The sequence below is a fragment of the Oncorhynchus nerka genome, linkage group LG24 (assembly GCF_034236695.1).
Source record: "Oncorhynchus nerka isolate Pitt River linkage group LG24, Oner_Uvic_2.0, whole genome shotgun sequence".
In the NCBI taxonomy this organism is placed as follows: domain Eukaryota; kingdom Metazoa; phylum Chordata; class Actinopteri; order Salmoniformes; family Salmonidae; genus Oncorhynchus; species Oncorhynchus nerka.
This window is the reverse complement of record NC_088419.1, coordinates 97,976,516-97,995,295: the sequence shown is the minus strand read 5'-3', so window position 1 is coordinate 97,995,295 and position 18,780 is coordinate 97,976,516. Positions and strand designations below refer to the sequence as shown.

The window sequence follows — 18,780 nt, the reverse complement described above, 5'->3', positions numbered from 1 at the left end:
CCTCCAGGCTGCCAAGGTTAGTCAGGTGGACCTGTTCCATGTCACGGAGAACTGCAGGGCAGGGATGGCTATCCTCCAGGCTGCCAAGGTTAGTCAGGTGGACCTGTTCCATGTCACGGAAAACTGCGGGGCAGGGATGGCTATCCTCCAGGCTGCCAAGGTTAGTCAGGTGGACCTGTTCCATATCACGAAGAACTGCGGGGCAGGGATGGCTATCCTCCAGGCTGCCAAGGTTAGTCAGGTGGACCTGTTCCATGCCACGGAAAACTGCGGGGCAGGGATGGCTATCCTCCAGGCTGCCAAGGTTAGTCAGGTGGACCTGTTCCATGCCACGGAAAACTGCGGGGCAGGGATGGCTATCCTCCAGGCTGCCAAGGTTAGTCAGGTGGACCTGTTCCATGCCACGGAAAACTGCGGGGCAGGGATGGCTATCCTCCAGGCTGCCAAGGTTAGTCAGGTGGACCTGTTCCATGCCACGGAAAACTGCGGGGCAGGGATGGCTATCCTCCAGGCTGCCAAGGTTAGTCAGGTGGACCTGTTCCATGCCACGGAAAACTGCGGGGTAGGGATGGCTATCCTCCAGGCTGCCAAGGTTAATCAGGTGGACCTGTTCCATGTCACGGAGAACTGCAGGGCAGGGATGGCTATCCTCCAGGCTGCCAAGGTTAGTCAGGTGGACCTGTTCCATGTCACGGAGAACTGCGGGGCTATCCACCAGGCTGCCAAGGTTAGTCAGGTGGACCTGTTCCATGCCACGGAAAACTGCGGGGCAGGGATGGCTATCCTCCAGGCTGCCAAGGTTAGTCAGGTGGACCTGTTCCATGCCACGGAAAACTGCGGGCAGGGATGGCTATCCTCCAGGCTGCCAAGGTTAGTCAGGTGAACCTCTTCCATGCCACGGAAAACTGCGGGGCAGGGATGGCTATCCTCCAGGCTGCCAGGGTTAGTCATCTTTTGTTTTTAAGAGATGACCACGTGTATGTAAATTAGATCTGCTAGTAACAGTTTGCTTTTCTAATCTACCAAGGTGGATGGTGTACCTCGGCAGCCTCTGGCGGACTGGCTGAGCGGCTCGGTGACCCCATGGTTGTCGCAGTGGACCACCCACAAATCAAAATCAAATCAAATGTATTTATAAAGCCCTTCTTACATCAGCTGATGTCACAAAGTTATCTACCAACATAGACAGGGCTCTAACTCCTCTAGCTCCACAATGAAATAGGGTGCAGGCCAGGCAGCAGGCTGTTAGCCAGCCTGCCAGCATAGTGGAGTCTGCCACTAGCACAGTCAGTGTAGTCAGCTCAGCTATCACCATTGAGACCGTGTCTGTGCCTCGACCTAGGTTGGGCAAAACTAAACATGGCGGTGTTCGCCTTAGCAATCTCACTAGGATAAAGACCATTCCTGTCATTATTGAAAGAGATCATGATACCTCACATCTCAAAATAGGGCTACTTAATGTTAGATCCCTTACTTCAAAGGCAATTATAGTCAATGAACTAATCACTGATCATAATCTTGATGTGATTGGCCTGACTGAAACATGGCTTAAGCCTGATGAATTTACTGTGTTAAATGAGGCCTCACCTCCTGGCTACACTAGTGACCATATCCCCCGTGCATCCCGCAAAGGCGGAGGTGTTGGTAACATTTACGATAGCAAATTTCAATTTACAAAAAAAAATGACGTTTTCGTCTCATGAAATCTATGCAGCCTACTCAATCACTTTTTATAGCTACTGTTTACAGGCCTCCTGGGCCATATACAGCGTTCCTCACTGAGTTCCCTGAATTCCTATCGGACCTTGTAGTCATAGCAGATAATATCTTTGGTGACTTTAATATTCACATGGAAAAGTCCACAGACCCACTCCAAAAGGCTTTCGGAGCCATCATCGACTCAGTGGGTTTTGTCCAACATGTCTCTGGACCCACTCACTGTCACAGTCATACGCTGGACCTAGTTTTGTCCCATGGAATAAATGTTTTGGATCTTAATGTTTTTCCTCATAATCCTGGACTATCGGACCACTATTTTATTACGTTTGCAATTGCAACAAGTAATCTGCTCAGACCCCAACCAAGGAACATCAAAAGTCGTGCTATAAATTCACAGACAACACAAAGATTCCTTGATGTCCTTCCAGATTCCCTCTGTCTACCCAAGGACGCCAGAGGACAAAAATCAGTTAACCACCTAACTGAGGAACTCAATTTAACCTTGCGCAATACCCTAGATGCAGTTGCACCCCTAAAAACTAAAAAAATGTCTCATAAGAAACTAGCTCCCTGGTACACAGAAAATACCCGAGCTCTGAAGCAAGCTTCCAGAAAATTGGAAGGGAAATGGCGCCACACCAAACTGGAAGTCTTCCGACTAGCTTGGAAAGACAGTACCGTGCAGTACCGAAGAGCCCTTACTGCTGCTCGATCATCCTATTTTTCTAACTTAATTGAGGAAAATAAGAACAATCCGAAATTCCTTTTTGATACTGTCGCAAAGCTAACTAAAAAGCAGCATTCCCCAAGAGAGGATGACTTTCACTTTAGCAGTGATAAATTCAAGAACTTCTTTGAGGAAAAGATTATGATTATTAGAAAGCAAATTACGGACTCCTCTTTAAATCTGCGTATTCCTTCAAAGCTCAGTTGTCCTGAGTCTGCACAACTCTCCCAGGACATAGGATCAAGAGAGACGCTCAAGTGTTTTAGTACTATATCTCTTGACACAATGATGAAAATAATCATGGCCTCTAAACCTTCAAGCTGCATACTGGACCCTATTCCAACTAAACTACTGAAAGAGCTGCTTCCTGTGCTTGGCCCTCCTATGTTGAACATAATAAACGGATCTCTATCCACCGGATGTGTACCAAACTCACTAAAAGTGGCAGTAATAAAGCCTTGCTTGAAAAAGCCAAACCCTGACCCAGAAAATATAAAAAACTATCGGCCTATATCGAATCTTCCATTCCTCTCAAAATTTTTAGAAAAGGCTGTTGCGCAGCAACTTACTGCCTTCCTGAAGACAAACAACGTATACAAAATGCTTCAGTCTGGTTTTAGACCCCATCATAGCACTGAGACTGCACTTGTGAAGGTGGTAAATGACATTTTAATGGCATCGGACCGAGGCTCTGCATCTGTCCTCGTGCTCCTAGACCTTAGTGCTGCTTTTGATACCATCGATCACCACATTCTTTTGGAGAGATTGGAAACCCAATTTGGTCTACACGGACAAGTTCTGGCCTGGTTTAGATCTTATCTGTCGGAAAGATATCAGTTTGTCTCTGTGAATGGTTTGTCCTCTGACAAATCAACTGTAAATTTCGGTGTTCCTCAAGGTTCAGTTTTAGGACCACTATTGTTTTCACTATATATTTTACCTCTTGGGGATGTTATTCGAAAACACAATGTTAACTTTCACTGCTATGCGGATGACACACAGCTGTACATTTCAATGAAACATGGTGAAGCCCCAAAATTGCCCTTGCTAGAAGCATGTGTTTCAGACATAAGGAAGTGGATGGCTGCAAACTTTTAAACTCGGACAAAACAGAGATGCTTGTTCTAGGTCCCAAGAAACAAAGAGATCTTCTGTTGAATTTGACAATTAATCTTAACGCTTGTACAGTCGTCTCAAATAAAACTGTGAAGGACCTCGGCGTTACTCTGGACCCTGATCTCTCTTTTGAAGAACATATCAAGACCATTTCAAGGACAGCTTTTTTCCATCTCCGTAACATTGCAAAAATCAGAAACGTTCTGTCCAAAAATTATGCAGAAAAATTAATCCATGCAATTTGTCACTTCTAGGTTAGACTACTGCAATGCTCTACTTTCCGGCTACCCGGAAGCACTAAAGCACTAAATAAACTTCAGTTGGTGCTAAATACGGCAGAAACATGCCGATACTACGGCGTGCTACGCTACGACATTTAGTTCTATAGTAGAATGAGCAGAAACATGCCGATACTACGGCGTGCTACGACATTTAGTTCTATAGTAGAATGAGCAGAAACATGCCGATACTACGGCTACGCTACGACATTTAGTTCTATAGTAGAATGAGCAGAAACATGCCGATACTACGGCTACGCTACGACATTTAGTTCTATAGTAGAATGAGCAGAAACATGCCGATACTACGGCGTGCTACGCTACTACATTTAGTCCTATAGCAGAATGAGCAGAAACATGCCAATACTACGGCTACGCTACGACATTTAGTTCTATAGTAGAATGAGCAGAAACATGCCGATACTACGGCTACGCTACGACATTTAGTTCTATAGTAGAATGAGCAGAAACATGCCGATACTACGGCTACGCTACAACATTTAGTTCTATAGCAGAATGAGCAGAAACATGCCGATACTACGGCTACGCTACGACATTTAGTTCTATAGTAGAATGAGCAGAAACATGCCGATACTACGGCTACGCTACTACATTTAGTTCTATAGTAGAATGAGCAGAAACATGCCGATACTACGGCTACGCTACTACATTTAGTTCTATAGTAGAATGAGCAGAAACATGCCGATACTACGGCTACGCTACTACATTTAGTTCTATAGTAGAATGAGCAGAAACATGCCGATACTACGGCTACGCTACGCTACTACATTTAGTTCTATAGCAGAATGAGCACAAACATGCCGATACTACGGCTACGCTACTACATTTAGTTCTATAGCAGAATGAGCAGAAACATGCCGATACTACGGCTACGCTACGACATTTAGTTCTATAGTAGAATGAGCAGAAACATGCCGATACTACGGCGTGCTACCCTACGACATTTAGTTCTATAGCAGAATGAGCAGAAACATGCCGATACTACGGCTACGCTACGACATTTAGTTCTATAGTAGAATGAGCAGAAACATGCCGATACTACGGCGTGCTACGCTACGACATTTAGTTCTATAGCAGAATGAGCAGAAACATGCCGATACTATGGCTACGCAACGACATTTAGTTCTATAGTAGAATGAGCAGAAACATGCCGATACTACGGCGTGCTAGGCTACGACATTTAGTTCTATAGTAGAATGAGCAGAAACATACCGATACTACGGCGCACTACGACATTTAGTTCTATAGTAGAATGAGCAGAAACATACCGATACTACGGCGCACTACGACATTTAGTTCTATAGTAGAATGAGCAGAAACATGCCGATACTACGGCTACGCTACGACATTTAGTTCTATAGTAGAATGAGCAGAAACATGCCGATACTACGGCTACGCTACGACATTTAGTTCTATAGTAGAATGAGCAGAAACATGCCGATACTAAGGCTACGCTACGGCATTTAGTTCTATAGTAGAATGAGCAGAAACATGCCGATACTACGGCTACGCTACGACATTTAGTTCTATAGCAGAATGAGCAGAAACATGCCGATACTACGGCGTGCTACGCTACAACATTTAGTTCTATAGTAGAATGAGCAGAAACATGCCGATACTACGGCTACGCTACGACATTTAGTTCTATAGTAGAATGAGCAGAAACATGCCGATACTACGGCTACGCTACGACATTTAGTTCTATAGCAGAATGAGCAGAAACATGCCGATACTACGGCGTGCTACGCTACAACATTTAGTTCTATAGTAGAATGAGCAGAAACATGCCGATACTACGGCGTGCTACGCTACAACATTTAGTTCTATAGCAGAATGAGCAGAAACATGCCGATACTACGGCGTGCTACGCTACGATATTTAGTTCTATAGTAGAATGAGCAGAAACATGCCGATACTACGGCTACGCTACTACATTTAGTTCTATAGTAGAATGAGCAGAAACATGCCGATACTACGGCTACGCTACTACATTTAGTTCTATAGTAGAATGAGCAGAAACATGCCGATACTACGGCTACGCTACTACATTTAGTTCTATAGTAGAATGAGCAGAAACATGCCGATACTACGGCTACGCTACGACATTTAGTTCTATAGTAGAATGAGCAGAAACATGCCGATACTACGGCTACGCTACGACATTTAGTTCTATAGTAGAATGAGCAGAAACATGTCGATACTACGGCTACGCTACGACATTTAGTTCTATAGTAGAACGAGCAGAAACATGCCGATACTACGGCTACGCTACGACATTTAGTTCTATAGCAGAACGAGCAGAAACATGCCGATACTACGGCTACGCTACGACATTTAGTTCTATAGTAGAATGAGCAGAAACATGCCGATACTACGGCGTGCTACGACATTTAGTTCTATAGTAGAATGAGCAGAAACATGCCGATACTACGGCTACGCTACGACATTTAGTTCTATAGTAGAATGAGCAGAAACATGCCGATACTACGGCTACGCTACGACATTTAGTTCTATAGTAGAATGAGCAGAAACATGCCGATTTGTACCAGTCTTCAGTCTATAGACTGTTTGTTTGTACCAGTCTTCAGTCTATAGTCTGTTTGTTTGTACCAGTCTTTAGACTGTAGACTGTTTGTTTGTACCAGTCTTCAGTCTGTAGACTGTTTGTTTGTTTGTACCAGTCTTCAGTCTATAGTCTGTTTGTTTGTACCAGTCTTCAGTCTGTAGACTGTTTGTTTGTACCAGTCTATAGACTGTTTGTTTGTACCAGTCTTCAGTCTTTAGACTGTTTGTTTGTACCAGTCTTCAGTCTGTAGACTGTTTGTTTGTACCAGTCTATAGTCTGTTTGTTTGTACCAGTCTTCAGTCTTTAGACTGTTTGTTTGTACCAGTCTTTAGTCTGTTTGTTTGTACCAGTCTTCAGTCTTTAGACTGTTTGTTTGTACCAGTCTTTAGTCTGTTTGTTTGTACCAGTCTGTAGACTGTTTGTTTGTACCAGTCTGTAGACTGTTTGTTTGTACCAGTCTGTAGACTGTTTGTTTGTACCAGTCTTCAGTCTGTAGACTGTTTGTTTGTTTGTACCAGTCTTCAGTCTATAGTCTGTTTGTTTGTACCAGTCTTCAGTCTGTAGACTGTTTGTTTGTACCAGTCTATAGACTGTTTGTTTGTACCAGTCTTCAGTCTTTAGACTGTTTGTTTGTACCAGTCTTCAGTCTGTAGACTGTTTGTTTGTACCAGTCTATAGTCTGTTTGTTTGTACCAGTCTTCAGTCTTTAGACTGTTTGTTTGTACCAGTCTTTAGTCTGTTTGTTTGTACCAGTCTTCAGTCTTTAGACTGTTTGTTTGTACCAGTCTTTAGTCTGTTTGTTTGTACCAGTCTGTAGACTGTTTGTTTGTACCAGTCTGTAGACTGTTTGTTTGTACCAGTCTGTAGACTGTTTGTTTGTACCAGTCTTTAGACTGTTTGTTTGTACCAGTCTTCAGTCTTTAGACTGTTTGTTTGTACCAGTCTTCAGTCTATAGTCTGTTTGTTTGTACCTGTCTTCAGTCTTTAGACTGTTTGTTTGTACCAGTCTATAGTGTGTTTGTTTGTACCAGTCTTCAGTCTTTAGACTGTTTGTTTGTACCAGTCTATAGTCTGTTTGTTTGTACCAGTCTGTAGACTGTTTGTTTGTACCAGTCTTTAGACTGTTTGTTTGTACCAGTCTGTAGACTGTTTGTTTGTACCAGTCTTTAGACTGTTTGTTTGTACCAGTCTTTAGTCTGTTTGTTTGTACCAGTCTTCAGACTGTTTGTTTGTACCAGTCTTCAGTCTGTAGACTGTTTGTACCAGTCTTTAGTCTGTAGACTGTTTGTACCAGTCTGTAGACTGTTTGTTTGTACCAGTCTGTAGACTGTTTGTTTGTACCAGTCTGTAGACTGTTTGTTTGTACCAGTCTATAGACTGTTTGTTTGTACCAGTCTTCAGTCTGTAGACTGTTTGTTTGTACCAGTCTTTAGTCTGTTTGTTTGTACCAGTCTTCAGTCTGTAGACTGTTTGTACCAGTCTTTAGTCTGTTTGTTTGTACCAGTCTGTAGACTGTTTGTTTGTACCAGTCTGTAGACTGTTTGTTTGTACCAGTCTGTAGACTGTTTGTTTGTACCAGTCTATAGACTGTTTGTTTGTACCAGTCTTCAGTCTGTAGACTGTTTGTTTGTTTGTCTTTAAGAGGACAGTGAGCGCATTGACCTGAAACCAACAGTGGGAGATCAACAACAAAAAAACAAGTCAACAAAATGTTTTTTCTCACAACACACTGTTTGTTGAGGGTCCTCACTGACCTCATAGTGTAGAGCAGCGTCCCGTCGTCTTTGAGTCGGAGAAGTTTGTTGGGCGTGGTCATGTTGTGGGCGATAGATTTCTTCCCGTTGAGGAAGAAGGTGTCTGGGGTCCAAATGTTAGACGCCAAGAGGTTGTTTAACGGTAACATCTTCATGGGGCCTTGGAAACGCAGACGTTCGTCCTTCCAGCTCTGTCTGAAGAACACATCTATGGTGTACTCCTGGAGGTCAAGAGGTCAAAGACGAGACAAGACAGGGGTTCAGAGTTGGTATATGAAAGCTACAAGGGCATCATTGAAGGGACAGTTTCTCAGAAAACAGATTAAGCCTAATCCTAAAATGCATGTTCAATTTGAGATTCTCGATTTAGTTTGCTTCTTAGTCCTGGCCTAGACTTAATCTGTTGCTGGTAAACCGACCCCAAGACATTAATACTATTACTAATCGTAATATTAAAAACTAAAAAAACGAATCGTAATTTAAAAAATAGATGAAACAAGTAAATGTTTTGCAAAATTTTGATTGAATTATTTTTTTTTTTACAAAAAAATACTTTCATTCAATTTTACATAAAAGTGGCACGGGAATATGGAAGCTGTTTCTATTACGATGAGAATGAGTCAAGAAGAAGTGCTTACCATTTCAGTATCAGAAACGGGACCGAAGCTGGTCACAAATATGTTGGTCTTGATCTCGGTCACCTTCTCTGTAGAAAAGGAATCCCATCCAGAGAGGGTGGGAGATGCTCAGAGAGGCAGGAAGACATGTTCCTTTATTTCACTGACCTTTTTCTATTCAAACAACATGGATTGACACATAATTCTGCATTGAACTTTCAATAATTACATTTATTTTCAGTAAGAGGATCTGAAAAGTTGGCCTCGGTCCTTTGAGAACAAAGACCCTCGTATTTATGAAATGAGTTTCTCTCTCTCTCTCTGTGTGCCTCTCTCTCCCGCTCTCTCTCTCTCTCTCTCTCTCTCTCTGCCCCTCTCTCTGCCCCTCTCTCTGCCCCTCTCTCTCTCTCTCTGTCTCTCTCTGCCTCTCTCTGCCTCTCTCTCTCTCTCTCTCTCTCTCTCTCTCTCTGCCTCTCTCTCTGCCCCTCTCTCTGCCCCTCTCTCTCTATCTCTCTGCCTCTCTGCCTCTCTGCCTCTCTCTCTCTCTCTCTCTCTCTCTGCCTCTCTCTCTCTCTGCCTCTCTCTCTCTCTCAGTGGGCGACTGACACACACACACACACACACACACACCATTGCAATGAACATATCTCTTCGTCAGAGACCTGTGTTTACCAGAGTCTATGAATATAGGCCCATCCCCCTCTATAATAGAGGGCTAGCATACTGACAAAGACATTATCACCTCTCTATGGTCTCTTACTAATGGTACAATAGATACAGAGGTGGTACTGGAGGGAAGATGTGTCTACTTCATTATATCATAAAACAACTCGTGATTCTTAATTTAACGAGGCCAGGAAACAATATGGACAGAGAGTCCGTTTACACGTGTTATGGATGCAATCAGTGTCCATACTGTATTTAACATGGTAAATGTGTGTCCTAAATGGCCCCTATTCCCTATGTAGTGCACTACTATAGACCATAACCCTATTCCCTATATAGTGCACTACTATAGACCAGAGTCCTATTCCCTATATAGTGCACTACTATAGACCAGAGCCCTATTCCCTATGTAGTGCACTACTATAGACCATAACCCTATTCCCTATATAGTGCACTACTATAGACCAGAGCCCTATTCCCTATATAGTGCTCTACTATAGACCAGAGTCCTATTCCCTATATAGTGCACTACTATAGACCAGAGCCCTATATAGTGCACTACTATAGACCATAACCCTATTCCCTATATAGTGCACTACTATAGACCAGAGTCCTATTCCCTATATAGTGCACTACTATAGACCAGAGCCCTATTCCCTATGTAGTGCACTACTATAGACCATAACCCTATTCCCTATATAGTGCACTACTATAGACCAGAGCCCTATTCCCTATATAGTGCACTACTATAGACCAGAGTCCTATTCCCTATATAGTGCACTACTATAGACCAGAGCCCTATATAGTGCACTACTATAGAGCAGAGCCCTATTCCCTATATAGTGCACTACTATAGACCAGAGTCCTTTCCCTATATAGTGCACTACTATAGACCAGAGCCCTATATAGTGCACTACTATAGACCAGAGCCCCATTCCCTATATAGTGCACTACTATAGACGAGAGTCCTATTCCCTATATAGTGCACTACTATAGACCAGAGCCCTATATAGTGCACTACTATAGAGCAGAGCCCTATTCCCTATATAGTGCACTACTATAGACCAGAGTCCTATTCCCTATATAGTGCACTACTATAGACCAGAGCCCCATTCCCTATATAGTGCACTACTATAGACGAGAGTCCTATTCCCTATATAGTGCACTACTATAGACCAGAGCCCTATATAGTGCACTACTATAGAGCAGAGCCCTATTCCCTATATAGTGGCACTACTATAGACCAGAGTCCTATTCCCTATATAGTACACTACTATAGACCAGAGCCCCATTCCCTATATAGTGCACTACTATAGACCAGAGCCCTATTCCCTATATAGTGCACTACTATAGACCAGAGCCCTATTCCCTATATAGTGCACTACTTTAGACCAGAGCCCTATTCCCTATATAGTGCACTACTATAGACCAGAGCCCTATTCCCTATATAGTGCACTACTATAGACCAGAGTCCTATTCCCTATATAGTGCACTACTATAGACCAGAGCCCTATTCCCTATATAATGCACTACTATAGAACAGAGCCCTATTCTCTATATAGTGCACTACTATAGACCAGAGCCCTATTCCCTATATAGTGCACTACTATAGACCAGAGCCCTATTCCCTATATAATACCACTACTATAGACCAGAGCCCTATTCCCTATATAGTGCACTACTTTAGACCAGAGCCCTATTCCCTATATAGTGCACTACTATAGACCAGAGCCCTATTCCCTATATAGTGCACAACTATAGACCAGAGCCCTATTCCCTATATAGTGTACTACTATAGACCAGAGCCCTATTCCCTATATAGTGCACTACTATAGACCAGAGCCCTATTCCCTATATAGTGCACTACTATAGACCAGAGCCCTATTCCCTATATAGTGCACTACTATAGACCAGAGCCCTATTCCCTATATAGTGCACTACTATAGACCAGAGCCCTATTCCCTATATAGTGTACTACTATAGACCAGAGCCCTATTCCCTATATAGTGCACTACTTTAGACCAGAGCCCTATTCCCTATATAGTGCACAACTATAGACCAGAGCCCTATTCCCTATATAGTGCACTACTATAGACCAGAGCCCTATTCCCTATATAGTGCACTACTTTAGACCAGAGCCCTATTTCCTATATAGTGCACAACTATAGACCAGATACGGCCCGTTTATGGCTGGAATAGGGTGCCGTTTGAGGGTCTGGATGGGTCCTTACCTCCCAGACCAGGACGTAGCCTGTTGTCATAGCCGTCCAGCAGTCTGTCCAGTATTCGGGTAAAGATGGTGATGTTGTCATTTAGCTCCGCCTCTTTTAGGGGTTCTGTAGTGGTTACTGCTGGAGTCTGGGAAAGGCTGTAGGGGAACAGGACAGTATGGTTACTGCTGGGGTCTGGGAAAGGCTGTAGGGGGGAACAGGAGAGTATGGTTACTGCTGGGGTCTGGGAAAGGCTGTAGGGGGACAGGACAGTATGGTTACTGCTGGGGTCTGGGAAAGGCTGTAGGGGGAACAGGACAGTATGGTTACTGCTGGGGTCTGGGAAAGGCTGTAGGGGGGACAGGACAGTATGGTTACTGCTGGGGTCTGGGAAAGGCTGTAGGGGGAACAGGACAGTATGGTTACTGCTGGGGTCTGGGAAAGGCTGTAGGGGGAACAGGAGAGTATGGTTACTGCTGGGGTCTGGGAAAGGCTGTAGGGGGACAGGACAGTATGGTTACTGCTGGGGTCTGGGAAAGGCTGTAGGGGGAACAGGACAGTATGGTTACTGCTGGGGTCTGGGAAAGGCTGTAGGGGGAACAGGACAGTATGGTTACTGCTGGGGTCTGGGAAAGGCTGTAGGGGGGAACAGGACAGTATGGTTACTGCTGGGGTCTGGGAAAGGCTGTAGGGGGAACAGGACAGTATGGTTACTGCTGGGGTCTGGGAAAGGCTGTAGGGGGAACAGGACAGTATGGTTACTGCTGGGGTCTGGGAAAGGCTGTAGGGGGAACAGGACAGTATGGTTACTGCTGGGGTCTGGGAAAGGCTGTAGGGGAACAGGACAGTATGGTTACTGCTGGGGTCTGGGAAAGGCTGTAGGGGAACAGGACAGTATGGTTACTGCTGGGGTCTGGGAAAGGCTGTAGGGGGAACAGGACAGTATGGTTACTGCTGGGGTCTGGGAAAGGCTGTAGGGGGAACAGGACAGTACAGTTACAGACTAGTTGACTGGGTACGAGTCTGCAGGTGGAACAGGACAGGAGGGTTACAGACTAGTTGACTGGGTACGAGTCTACAGGTGGAACAAGACAGTAAGGTTACAGACTAGTTGACTGGGTCCGAGTCTGCAGGTGGAACAGGACAGTATGGTTACAGACGAGTTGACTGGGTACGAGTCTGCAGGTGGAACAGGACAGTATGGTTACAGACTAGTTGACTGGGTACGAGTCTGCAGGTGGAACAGGACAGTAAGGTTACAGACTAGTTGACTGGGTACGAGTCTGCAGGTTGAACAGGACAGTACGGTTACAGACTAGTTGACTGGGTACGAGTCTGCAGGTGGAACAGGACAGTATGTTTACAGACTAGTTGACTGGGTACGAGTCTGCAGGTGGAACAGGACAGTACGGTTACAGACTAGTTGACTGGGTATAAGTCTGCAGGTGGAACAGGACAGTACGGTTACAGACTAGTTGACTGGGTATAAGTCTGCAGGTGGAACAGGACAGTACGGTTACAGACTAGTTGACTGGGTACGAGTCTGCAGGTGGAACAGGACAGTACGGTTACAGACTAGTTGACTGGATACGAGTCTGCAGGTGGAACAGGACAGTACAGTTACAGACTAGTTGACTGGGTATGAGTCTGCAGGTGGAACAGGACAGTACAGTTACAGACTAGTTGACTGGGTACGAGTCTGCAGGTGGAACAGGACAGTACAGTTACAGACTAGTTGACTGGGTACGAGTCTGCAGGTGGAACAGGACAGTACGGTTACAGACTAGTTGACTGGGTATGAGTCTGCAGGTGGAACAGGACAGTACAGTTACAGACTAGTTGACTGGATACGAGTCTGCAGGTGGAACAGGACAGTACAGTTACAGACTAGTTGACTGCATACGAGTCTGCAGGTGGAACAGGACAGTACAGTTACAGACTAGTTGACTGGGTACGAGTCTGCAGGTGGAACAGGACAGTACAGTTACAGACTAGTTGACTGGGTACGAGTCTGCAGGTGGAACAGGACAGTACGGTTACAGACTAGTTGACTGGGTACGAGTCTGCAGGTGGAACAGGACAGTACGGTTACAGACTAGTTGACTGGGTACGAGTCTGCAGGTGGAACAGGACAGTACGGTTACAGACTAGTTGACTGGGTACGAGTCTGCAGGTGGAACAGGACAGTACGGTTACAGACTAGTTGACTGGGTACGAGTCTGCAGGTGGAACAGGACAGTACGGTTACAGACTAGTTGACTGGGTACGAGTATGCAGGTGGAACAGGACAGTACGGTTACAGACTAGTTGACTGGGTACGAGTCTGCAGGTGGAACAGGACAGTACGGTTACAGACTAGTTGACTGGGTACAAGTCTGCAGGTGGAACAGGACAGTACGGTTACAGTCTAGTTGACTGGATACGAGTCTGCAGGTGGAACAGGACAGTACAGTTACAGACTAGTTGACTGGGTACGAGTCTGCAGGTGGAACAGGACAGTACAGTTACAGACTAGTTGACTGGGTATGAGTCTGCAGGTGGAACAGGACAGTACAGTTACAGACTAGTTGACTGGGTACGAGTCTGCAGGTGGAACAGGACAGTACGGTTACAGACTAGTTGACTGGGTACGAGTCTGCAGGTGGAACATGACAGTACGGTTACAGACTAGTTGACTGGGTACGAGTCTGCAGGTGGAACAGGACAGTACGGTTACAGACTAGTTGACTGGGTACGAGTCTGCAGGTGGAACAGGACAGTACGGTTACAGACTAGTTGACTGGGTACGAGTCTGCAGGTGGAACAGGACAGTACGGTTACAGACTAGTTGACTGGGTACGAGTCTGCAGGTGGAACAGGACAGTACGGTTACAGACTAGTTGACTGGGTACGAGTCTGCAGGTGGAACAGGACAGTACGGTTACAGTCTAGTTGACTGGATACGAGTCTGCAGGTGGAACAGGACAGTACAGTTACAGACTAGTTGACTGGGTACGAGTCTGCAGGTGGAACAGGACAGTACATTTACAGACTAGTTGACTGGGTACGAGTCTGCAGGTGGAACAGGACAGTACAGTTACAGACTAGTTGACTGGGTACGAGTCTGCAGGTGGAACAGGACAGTACGGTTACAGACTAGTTGACTGGGTACGAGTCTGCACGTTGAATAGGACAGTATGGTTACAGACTAGTTGACTGGGTACGAGTCTGCAGGTGGAACAGGACAGTACGGTTACAGACTAGTTGACTGGGTACGAGTCTGCAGGTGGAACAGGACAGTAAGGTTACAGACTAGTTGACTGGGTACGAGTCTGCAGGTGGAACAGGACAGTAAGGTTACAGACTAGTTGACTGGGTACGAGTCTGCAGGTGGAACAGGACAGTACGGTTACAGACTAGTTGACTGGGTACGAGTCTGCAGGTGGAACAGGCTACAGGGGATCAGAAGGGTAGGGAACAGTTACAATACAATACTTTACTTCTTAGTAATCAATCAATGTGGAAGAGAAATTGACAGAATTGGATGCACAATTCAATTACATTGACTAAGGGACAGGACTAGTTATAGAATAAGAGACAGGACTAGTTATAGAATAAGGGACTAGTTATATAATAAGAGACAGGACTAGTTATAGAATAAGAGACAGGACTAGTTATAGAATAAGGGACTAGTTATAGAATAAGAGACAGGACTAGTTATAGAATAAGGGACAGGACTAGTTATAGAATAAGAGACAGGACTAGTTATAGATTAAGGGACATGACTAGTTATAGAATAAGGGACTAGTTATAGAATAAGGGACTAGTTATAGAATAAGGAACAAGACTAGTTATAGAATAAGAGACAGGACTAGTTATAGAATAAGGGACAGGACTAGTTACAGAATAAAGGACAGGACTAGTTGAAGAATAATGGACAGGACTAGTTACAGAATAAGGGACAGGACTAGTTATAGAATAAGGGACAGGACTAGTTATATAATAAGGGACTAGTTATAGAATAAGGGACTAGTTATAGAATAAGGGACAAGACTAGTTATAGAATAAGAGACAGGACTAGTTATAGAATAAGGGACAGGACTAGTTATAGAATAAGGGACTAGTTATAGAATAAGGGACAAGACTAGTTATAGAATAAGAGACAGGACTAGTTATAGAATAAGGGACAGGACTAGTTATAGAATAAGCGACAGGACTAGTTACAGAATAAAGGACAGGACTAGTTATAGAATAAGGGACAGGACTAGTTATATAATAAGGGACTAGTTATAGAATAAGGGACTAGTTATAGAATAAGGGACAAGACTAGTTATAGAATAAGAGACAGGACTAGTTATAGAATAAGGGACAGGACTAGTTATAGAATAAGGGACTAGTTATAGAATAAGGGACAAGACTAGTTATAGAATAAGAGACAGGACTAGTTATAGAATAAGGGACAGGACTAGTTATAGAATAAGCGACAGGACTAGTTAGAGAATAAGGGACAGGACTAGTTATAGAATAAGGGACAGGACTAGTTATAGAATAAAGGACAGGACTAGTTAGAGAATAAGGGACAGGACTAGTTATAGAATAAGGGACAGGACTAGTTATAGAATAAGGGACAGGACAAATTATAGAATAAAGGACAGGACTAGTTATAGAATAAAGGACAGGACTAGTTAGAGAATAAGAGATAGGACTAGTTATAGAATAAGGGACTAGTTATAGAATAAGGGACAGGACTAGTTATAGAATAAGGGATTAGTTATAGAATAAGAGACAGGACTAGTTATAGAATAAGAGACAGGACTAGTTAGAGAATAATGGACAGGACTAGTTACAGAATAAAGGACAGGACTAGTTATAGAATAATGGACAAGACTAGTTACAGAATAAAGGACAGGACTAGTTAAAGAATAATGGACAGGACTAGTTACAGAATAAGGGACAGGACTAGTTATAGAATAAAGGACAGGACTAGTTATAGAATAATGGACAGGACTAGTTATAGAATAAGGGACATGACTAGTTATAGAATAAGGGACAGGACTAGTTACCGAAAAAGTACGGGACTAGTTATAGAATAAGGGACAGGACTAGTTATAGAATAAGAGACAGGACTAGTTATAGAATAAGAGACATGACTAGTTATAGAATAAGAGACAGGACCAGTTATAGAATAAGGGACTAGTTATAGAATAAGGGACTAGTTATAGAATAAGGGACTAGTTATGGAATAAGAGACAGGACAAGTTATAGAATAAGGGACTAGTTATAGAATAAGAGACAGGACTAGTTATAGAATAAGGGACTAGTTATATAATAAGAGACAGGACTAGTTTCAGAATAAGAGACAGGACTAGTTATAGAATAAGGGACAGGACTAGTTACAGAATAAGGGACTAGTTATAGAATAAGAGACAGGACTAGTTATAGAATAAAGTACAGGACTAGTTATAGAATAAGGGACAAGCCTAGTTATAGAATAAGGGACAGGACTAGTTACAGAATAAAGGACAGGACTAGTTACAGAATAAAGGACAGGACTAGTTATAGAATAAGGGACAGGACTAGTTATAGAATAAGAGACAGGACTAGTTATAGAATTCAATTACATTGACTAAGGGACAGGACTAGTTATAGAATAAGAAACAGGACTAGTTATAGAATGAGGGACTAGTTATAGAATAAGGGACAGGACTAGTTATAGAATAAGAGACAGGACTAGTTACAGAATAAGGGACAGGACTAGTTATAGAATAAGGGACAGGACTAGTTTTAGAATAAAGTACAGGACTAGTTATAGAATAAGAGACAGGACTAGTTAGAGAATAAGGGACAGGACTAGTTATAGAATAAGAGACAGGACTAGTTATAGAATAAGAGACAGGACTAGTTATAGAATAAAGTGCAGGACTAGTTACAGAATAAGGGACAGGACTAGTTATAGAATAAGAGACAGGACTAGTTATGGAATAAGAGACAGGACTAGTTACAGAATAAGGGACAGGACTAGTTATAGAATAAGAGACAGGACTAGTTATAGAATAAGAGACAGGACTAGTTATAGAATAAGAGACAGGACTAGTTTTAGAATAAAGTACAGGACTAGTTATAGAATAAAGTACAGGACTAGTTATGGAATAAGGGACAGGAAGTGTTATAGAATAAGAGACAGGACTAGTTATAGAATAAGAGACAGGACTAGTTTTAGAATAAAGTACAGGACTAGTTATAGAATAAAGTACAGGACTAGTTATAGAATAAGGGACAGGAAGTGTTATAGAATAAGGGACAGGAAGTGTTATAGGCTCCACTTCCCTTCTTAACGTTACAATAATGAAATCAAAGTGGAAGGGAGATGGACATGATTGGATGCAAAATTCAAATAGATTAGCCAATTATTTCGAGTATTTCATAACAAAATTACACAGCATCAGTGGCTCTATACCAATATCAAGAAACCTTAACAGATATGTTTTGAAACACTTTACATACAAAATCTAATATAACTGGAAGAGAAATGGCCAGCATTGGCTACCCAATTTAAATAGATCAATATAATTTTAAAATATTTCAAAATAAAATAAAATACCTCTATATAGCAATATCCATAACATGAAAAGATATGCTGTGAACGTGAGCGGCTTACCTCAGACGGCAGGTGACGCTCACTAGCAAGACGAAGACCCAGACTTTGGACATAGCACAGCCGCAGCGCATCCCGTCACCCATGCCTGAAAACACACAGCGCATCCCGTCACCCATGCCTGAAAACACACAGCGCATCCCGTCACCCATGCCTGAAAACACACAGCGCATCCAAGGATATCAGAGGAGCAGAAAGGAGGGAAGACAACTCATGCACATCCTGTGTTGCTTTATGAAAAGTCGTGACGTTATCAGCCTACACAAGCTGGAACATGAATTCAGTGGAATGCGTAAATGACAACCGTTAATTAAATAAATAAATTATTGTTTAGCCTTCACAGTTACAAAAACACATGGTTTTATTAGTGTGGCAGAAGCCACAAGAAATATTGAACCCCTTATTTCAGACTAAAGTGATTATCCTTTACAACTGTTACTCCTCTTACACCATTTAAACTGGAAATACCATT

General features: G+C 43.3%; 1 protein-coding gene across 1 annotated transcript in view; it reads right to left on the bottom strand.

Moving 5' to 3' along the window:
• Positions 1 to 18,394, bottom strand: part of LOC115126295 (gamma-aminobutyric acid receptor subunit alpha-5-like) — a 129,454-nt gene extending 111,060 nt beyond the window's left edge. Inside the window, exons 1-4 of the mRNA XM_065009374.1 lie at positions 18,312 to 18,394; positions 11,696 to 11,832; positions 8,820 to 8,887; positions 8,182 to 8,402 (exon numbers count right to left, since the gene is read on the bottom strand). Of these exons, the coding sequence (XP_064865446.1) occupies positions 8,182 to 8,402; positions 8,820 to 8,887; positions 11,696 to 11,832; positions 18,312 to 18,394 (509 nt within the window). The remainder of the gene's footprint in view (positions 1 to 8,181; positions 8,403 to 8,819; positions 8,888 to 11,695; positions 11,833 to 18,311) is intronic.
• Positions 18,395 to 18,780: the final 386 nt, after the last annotated feature.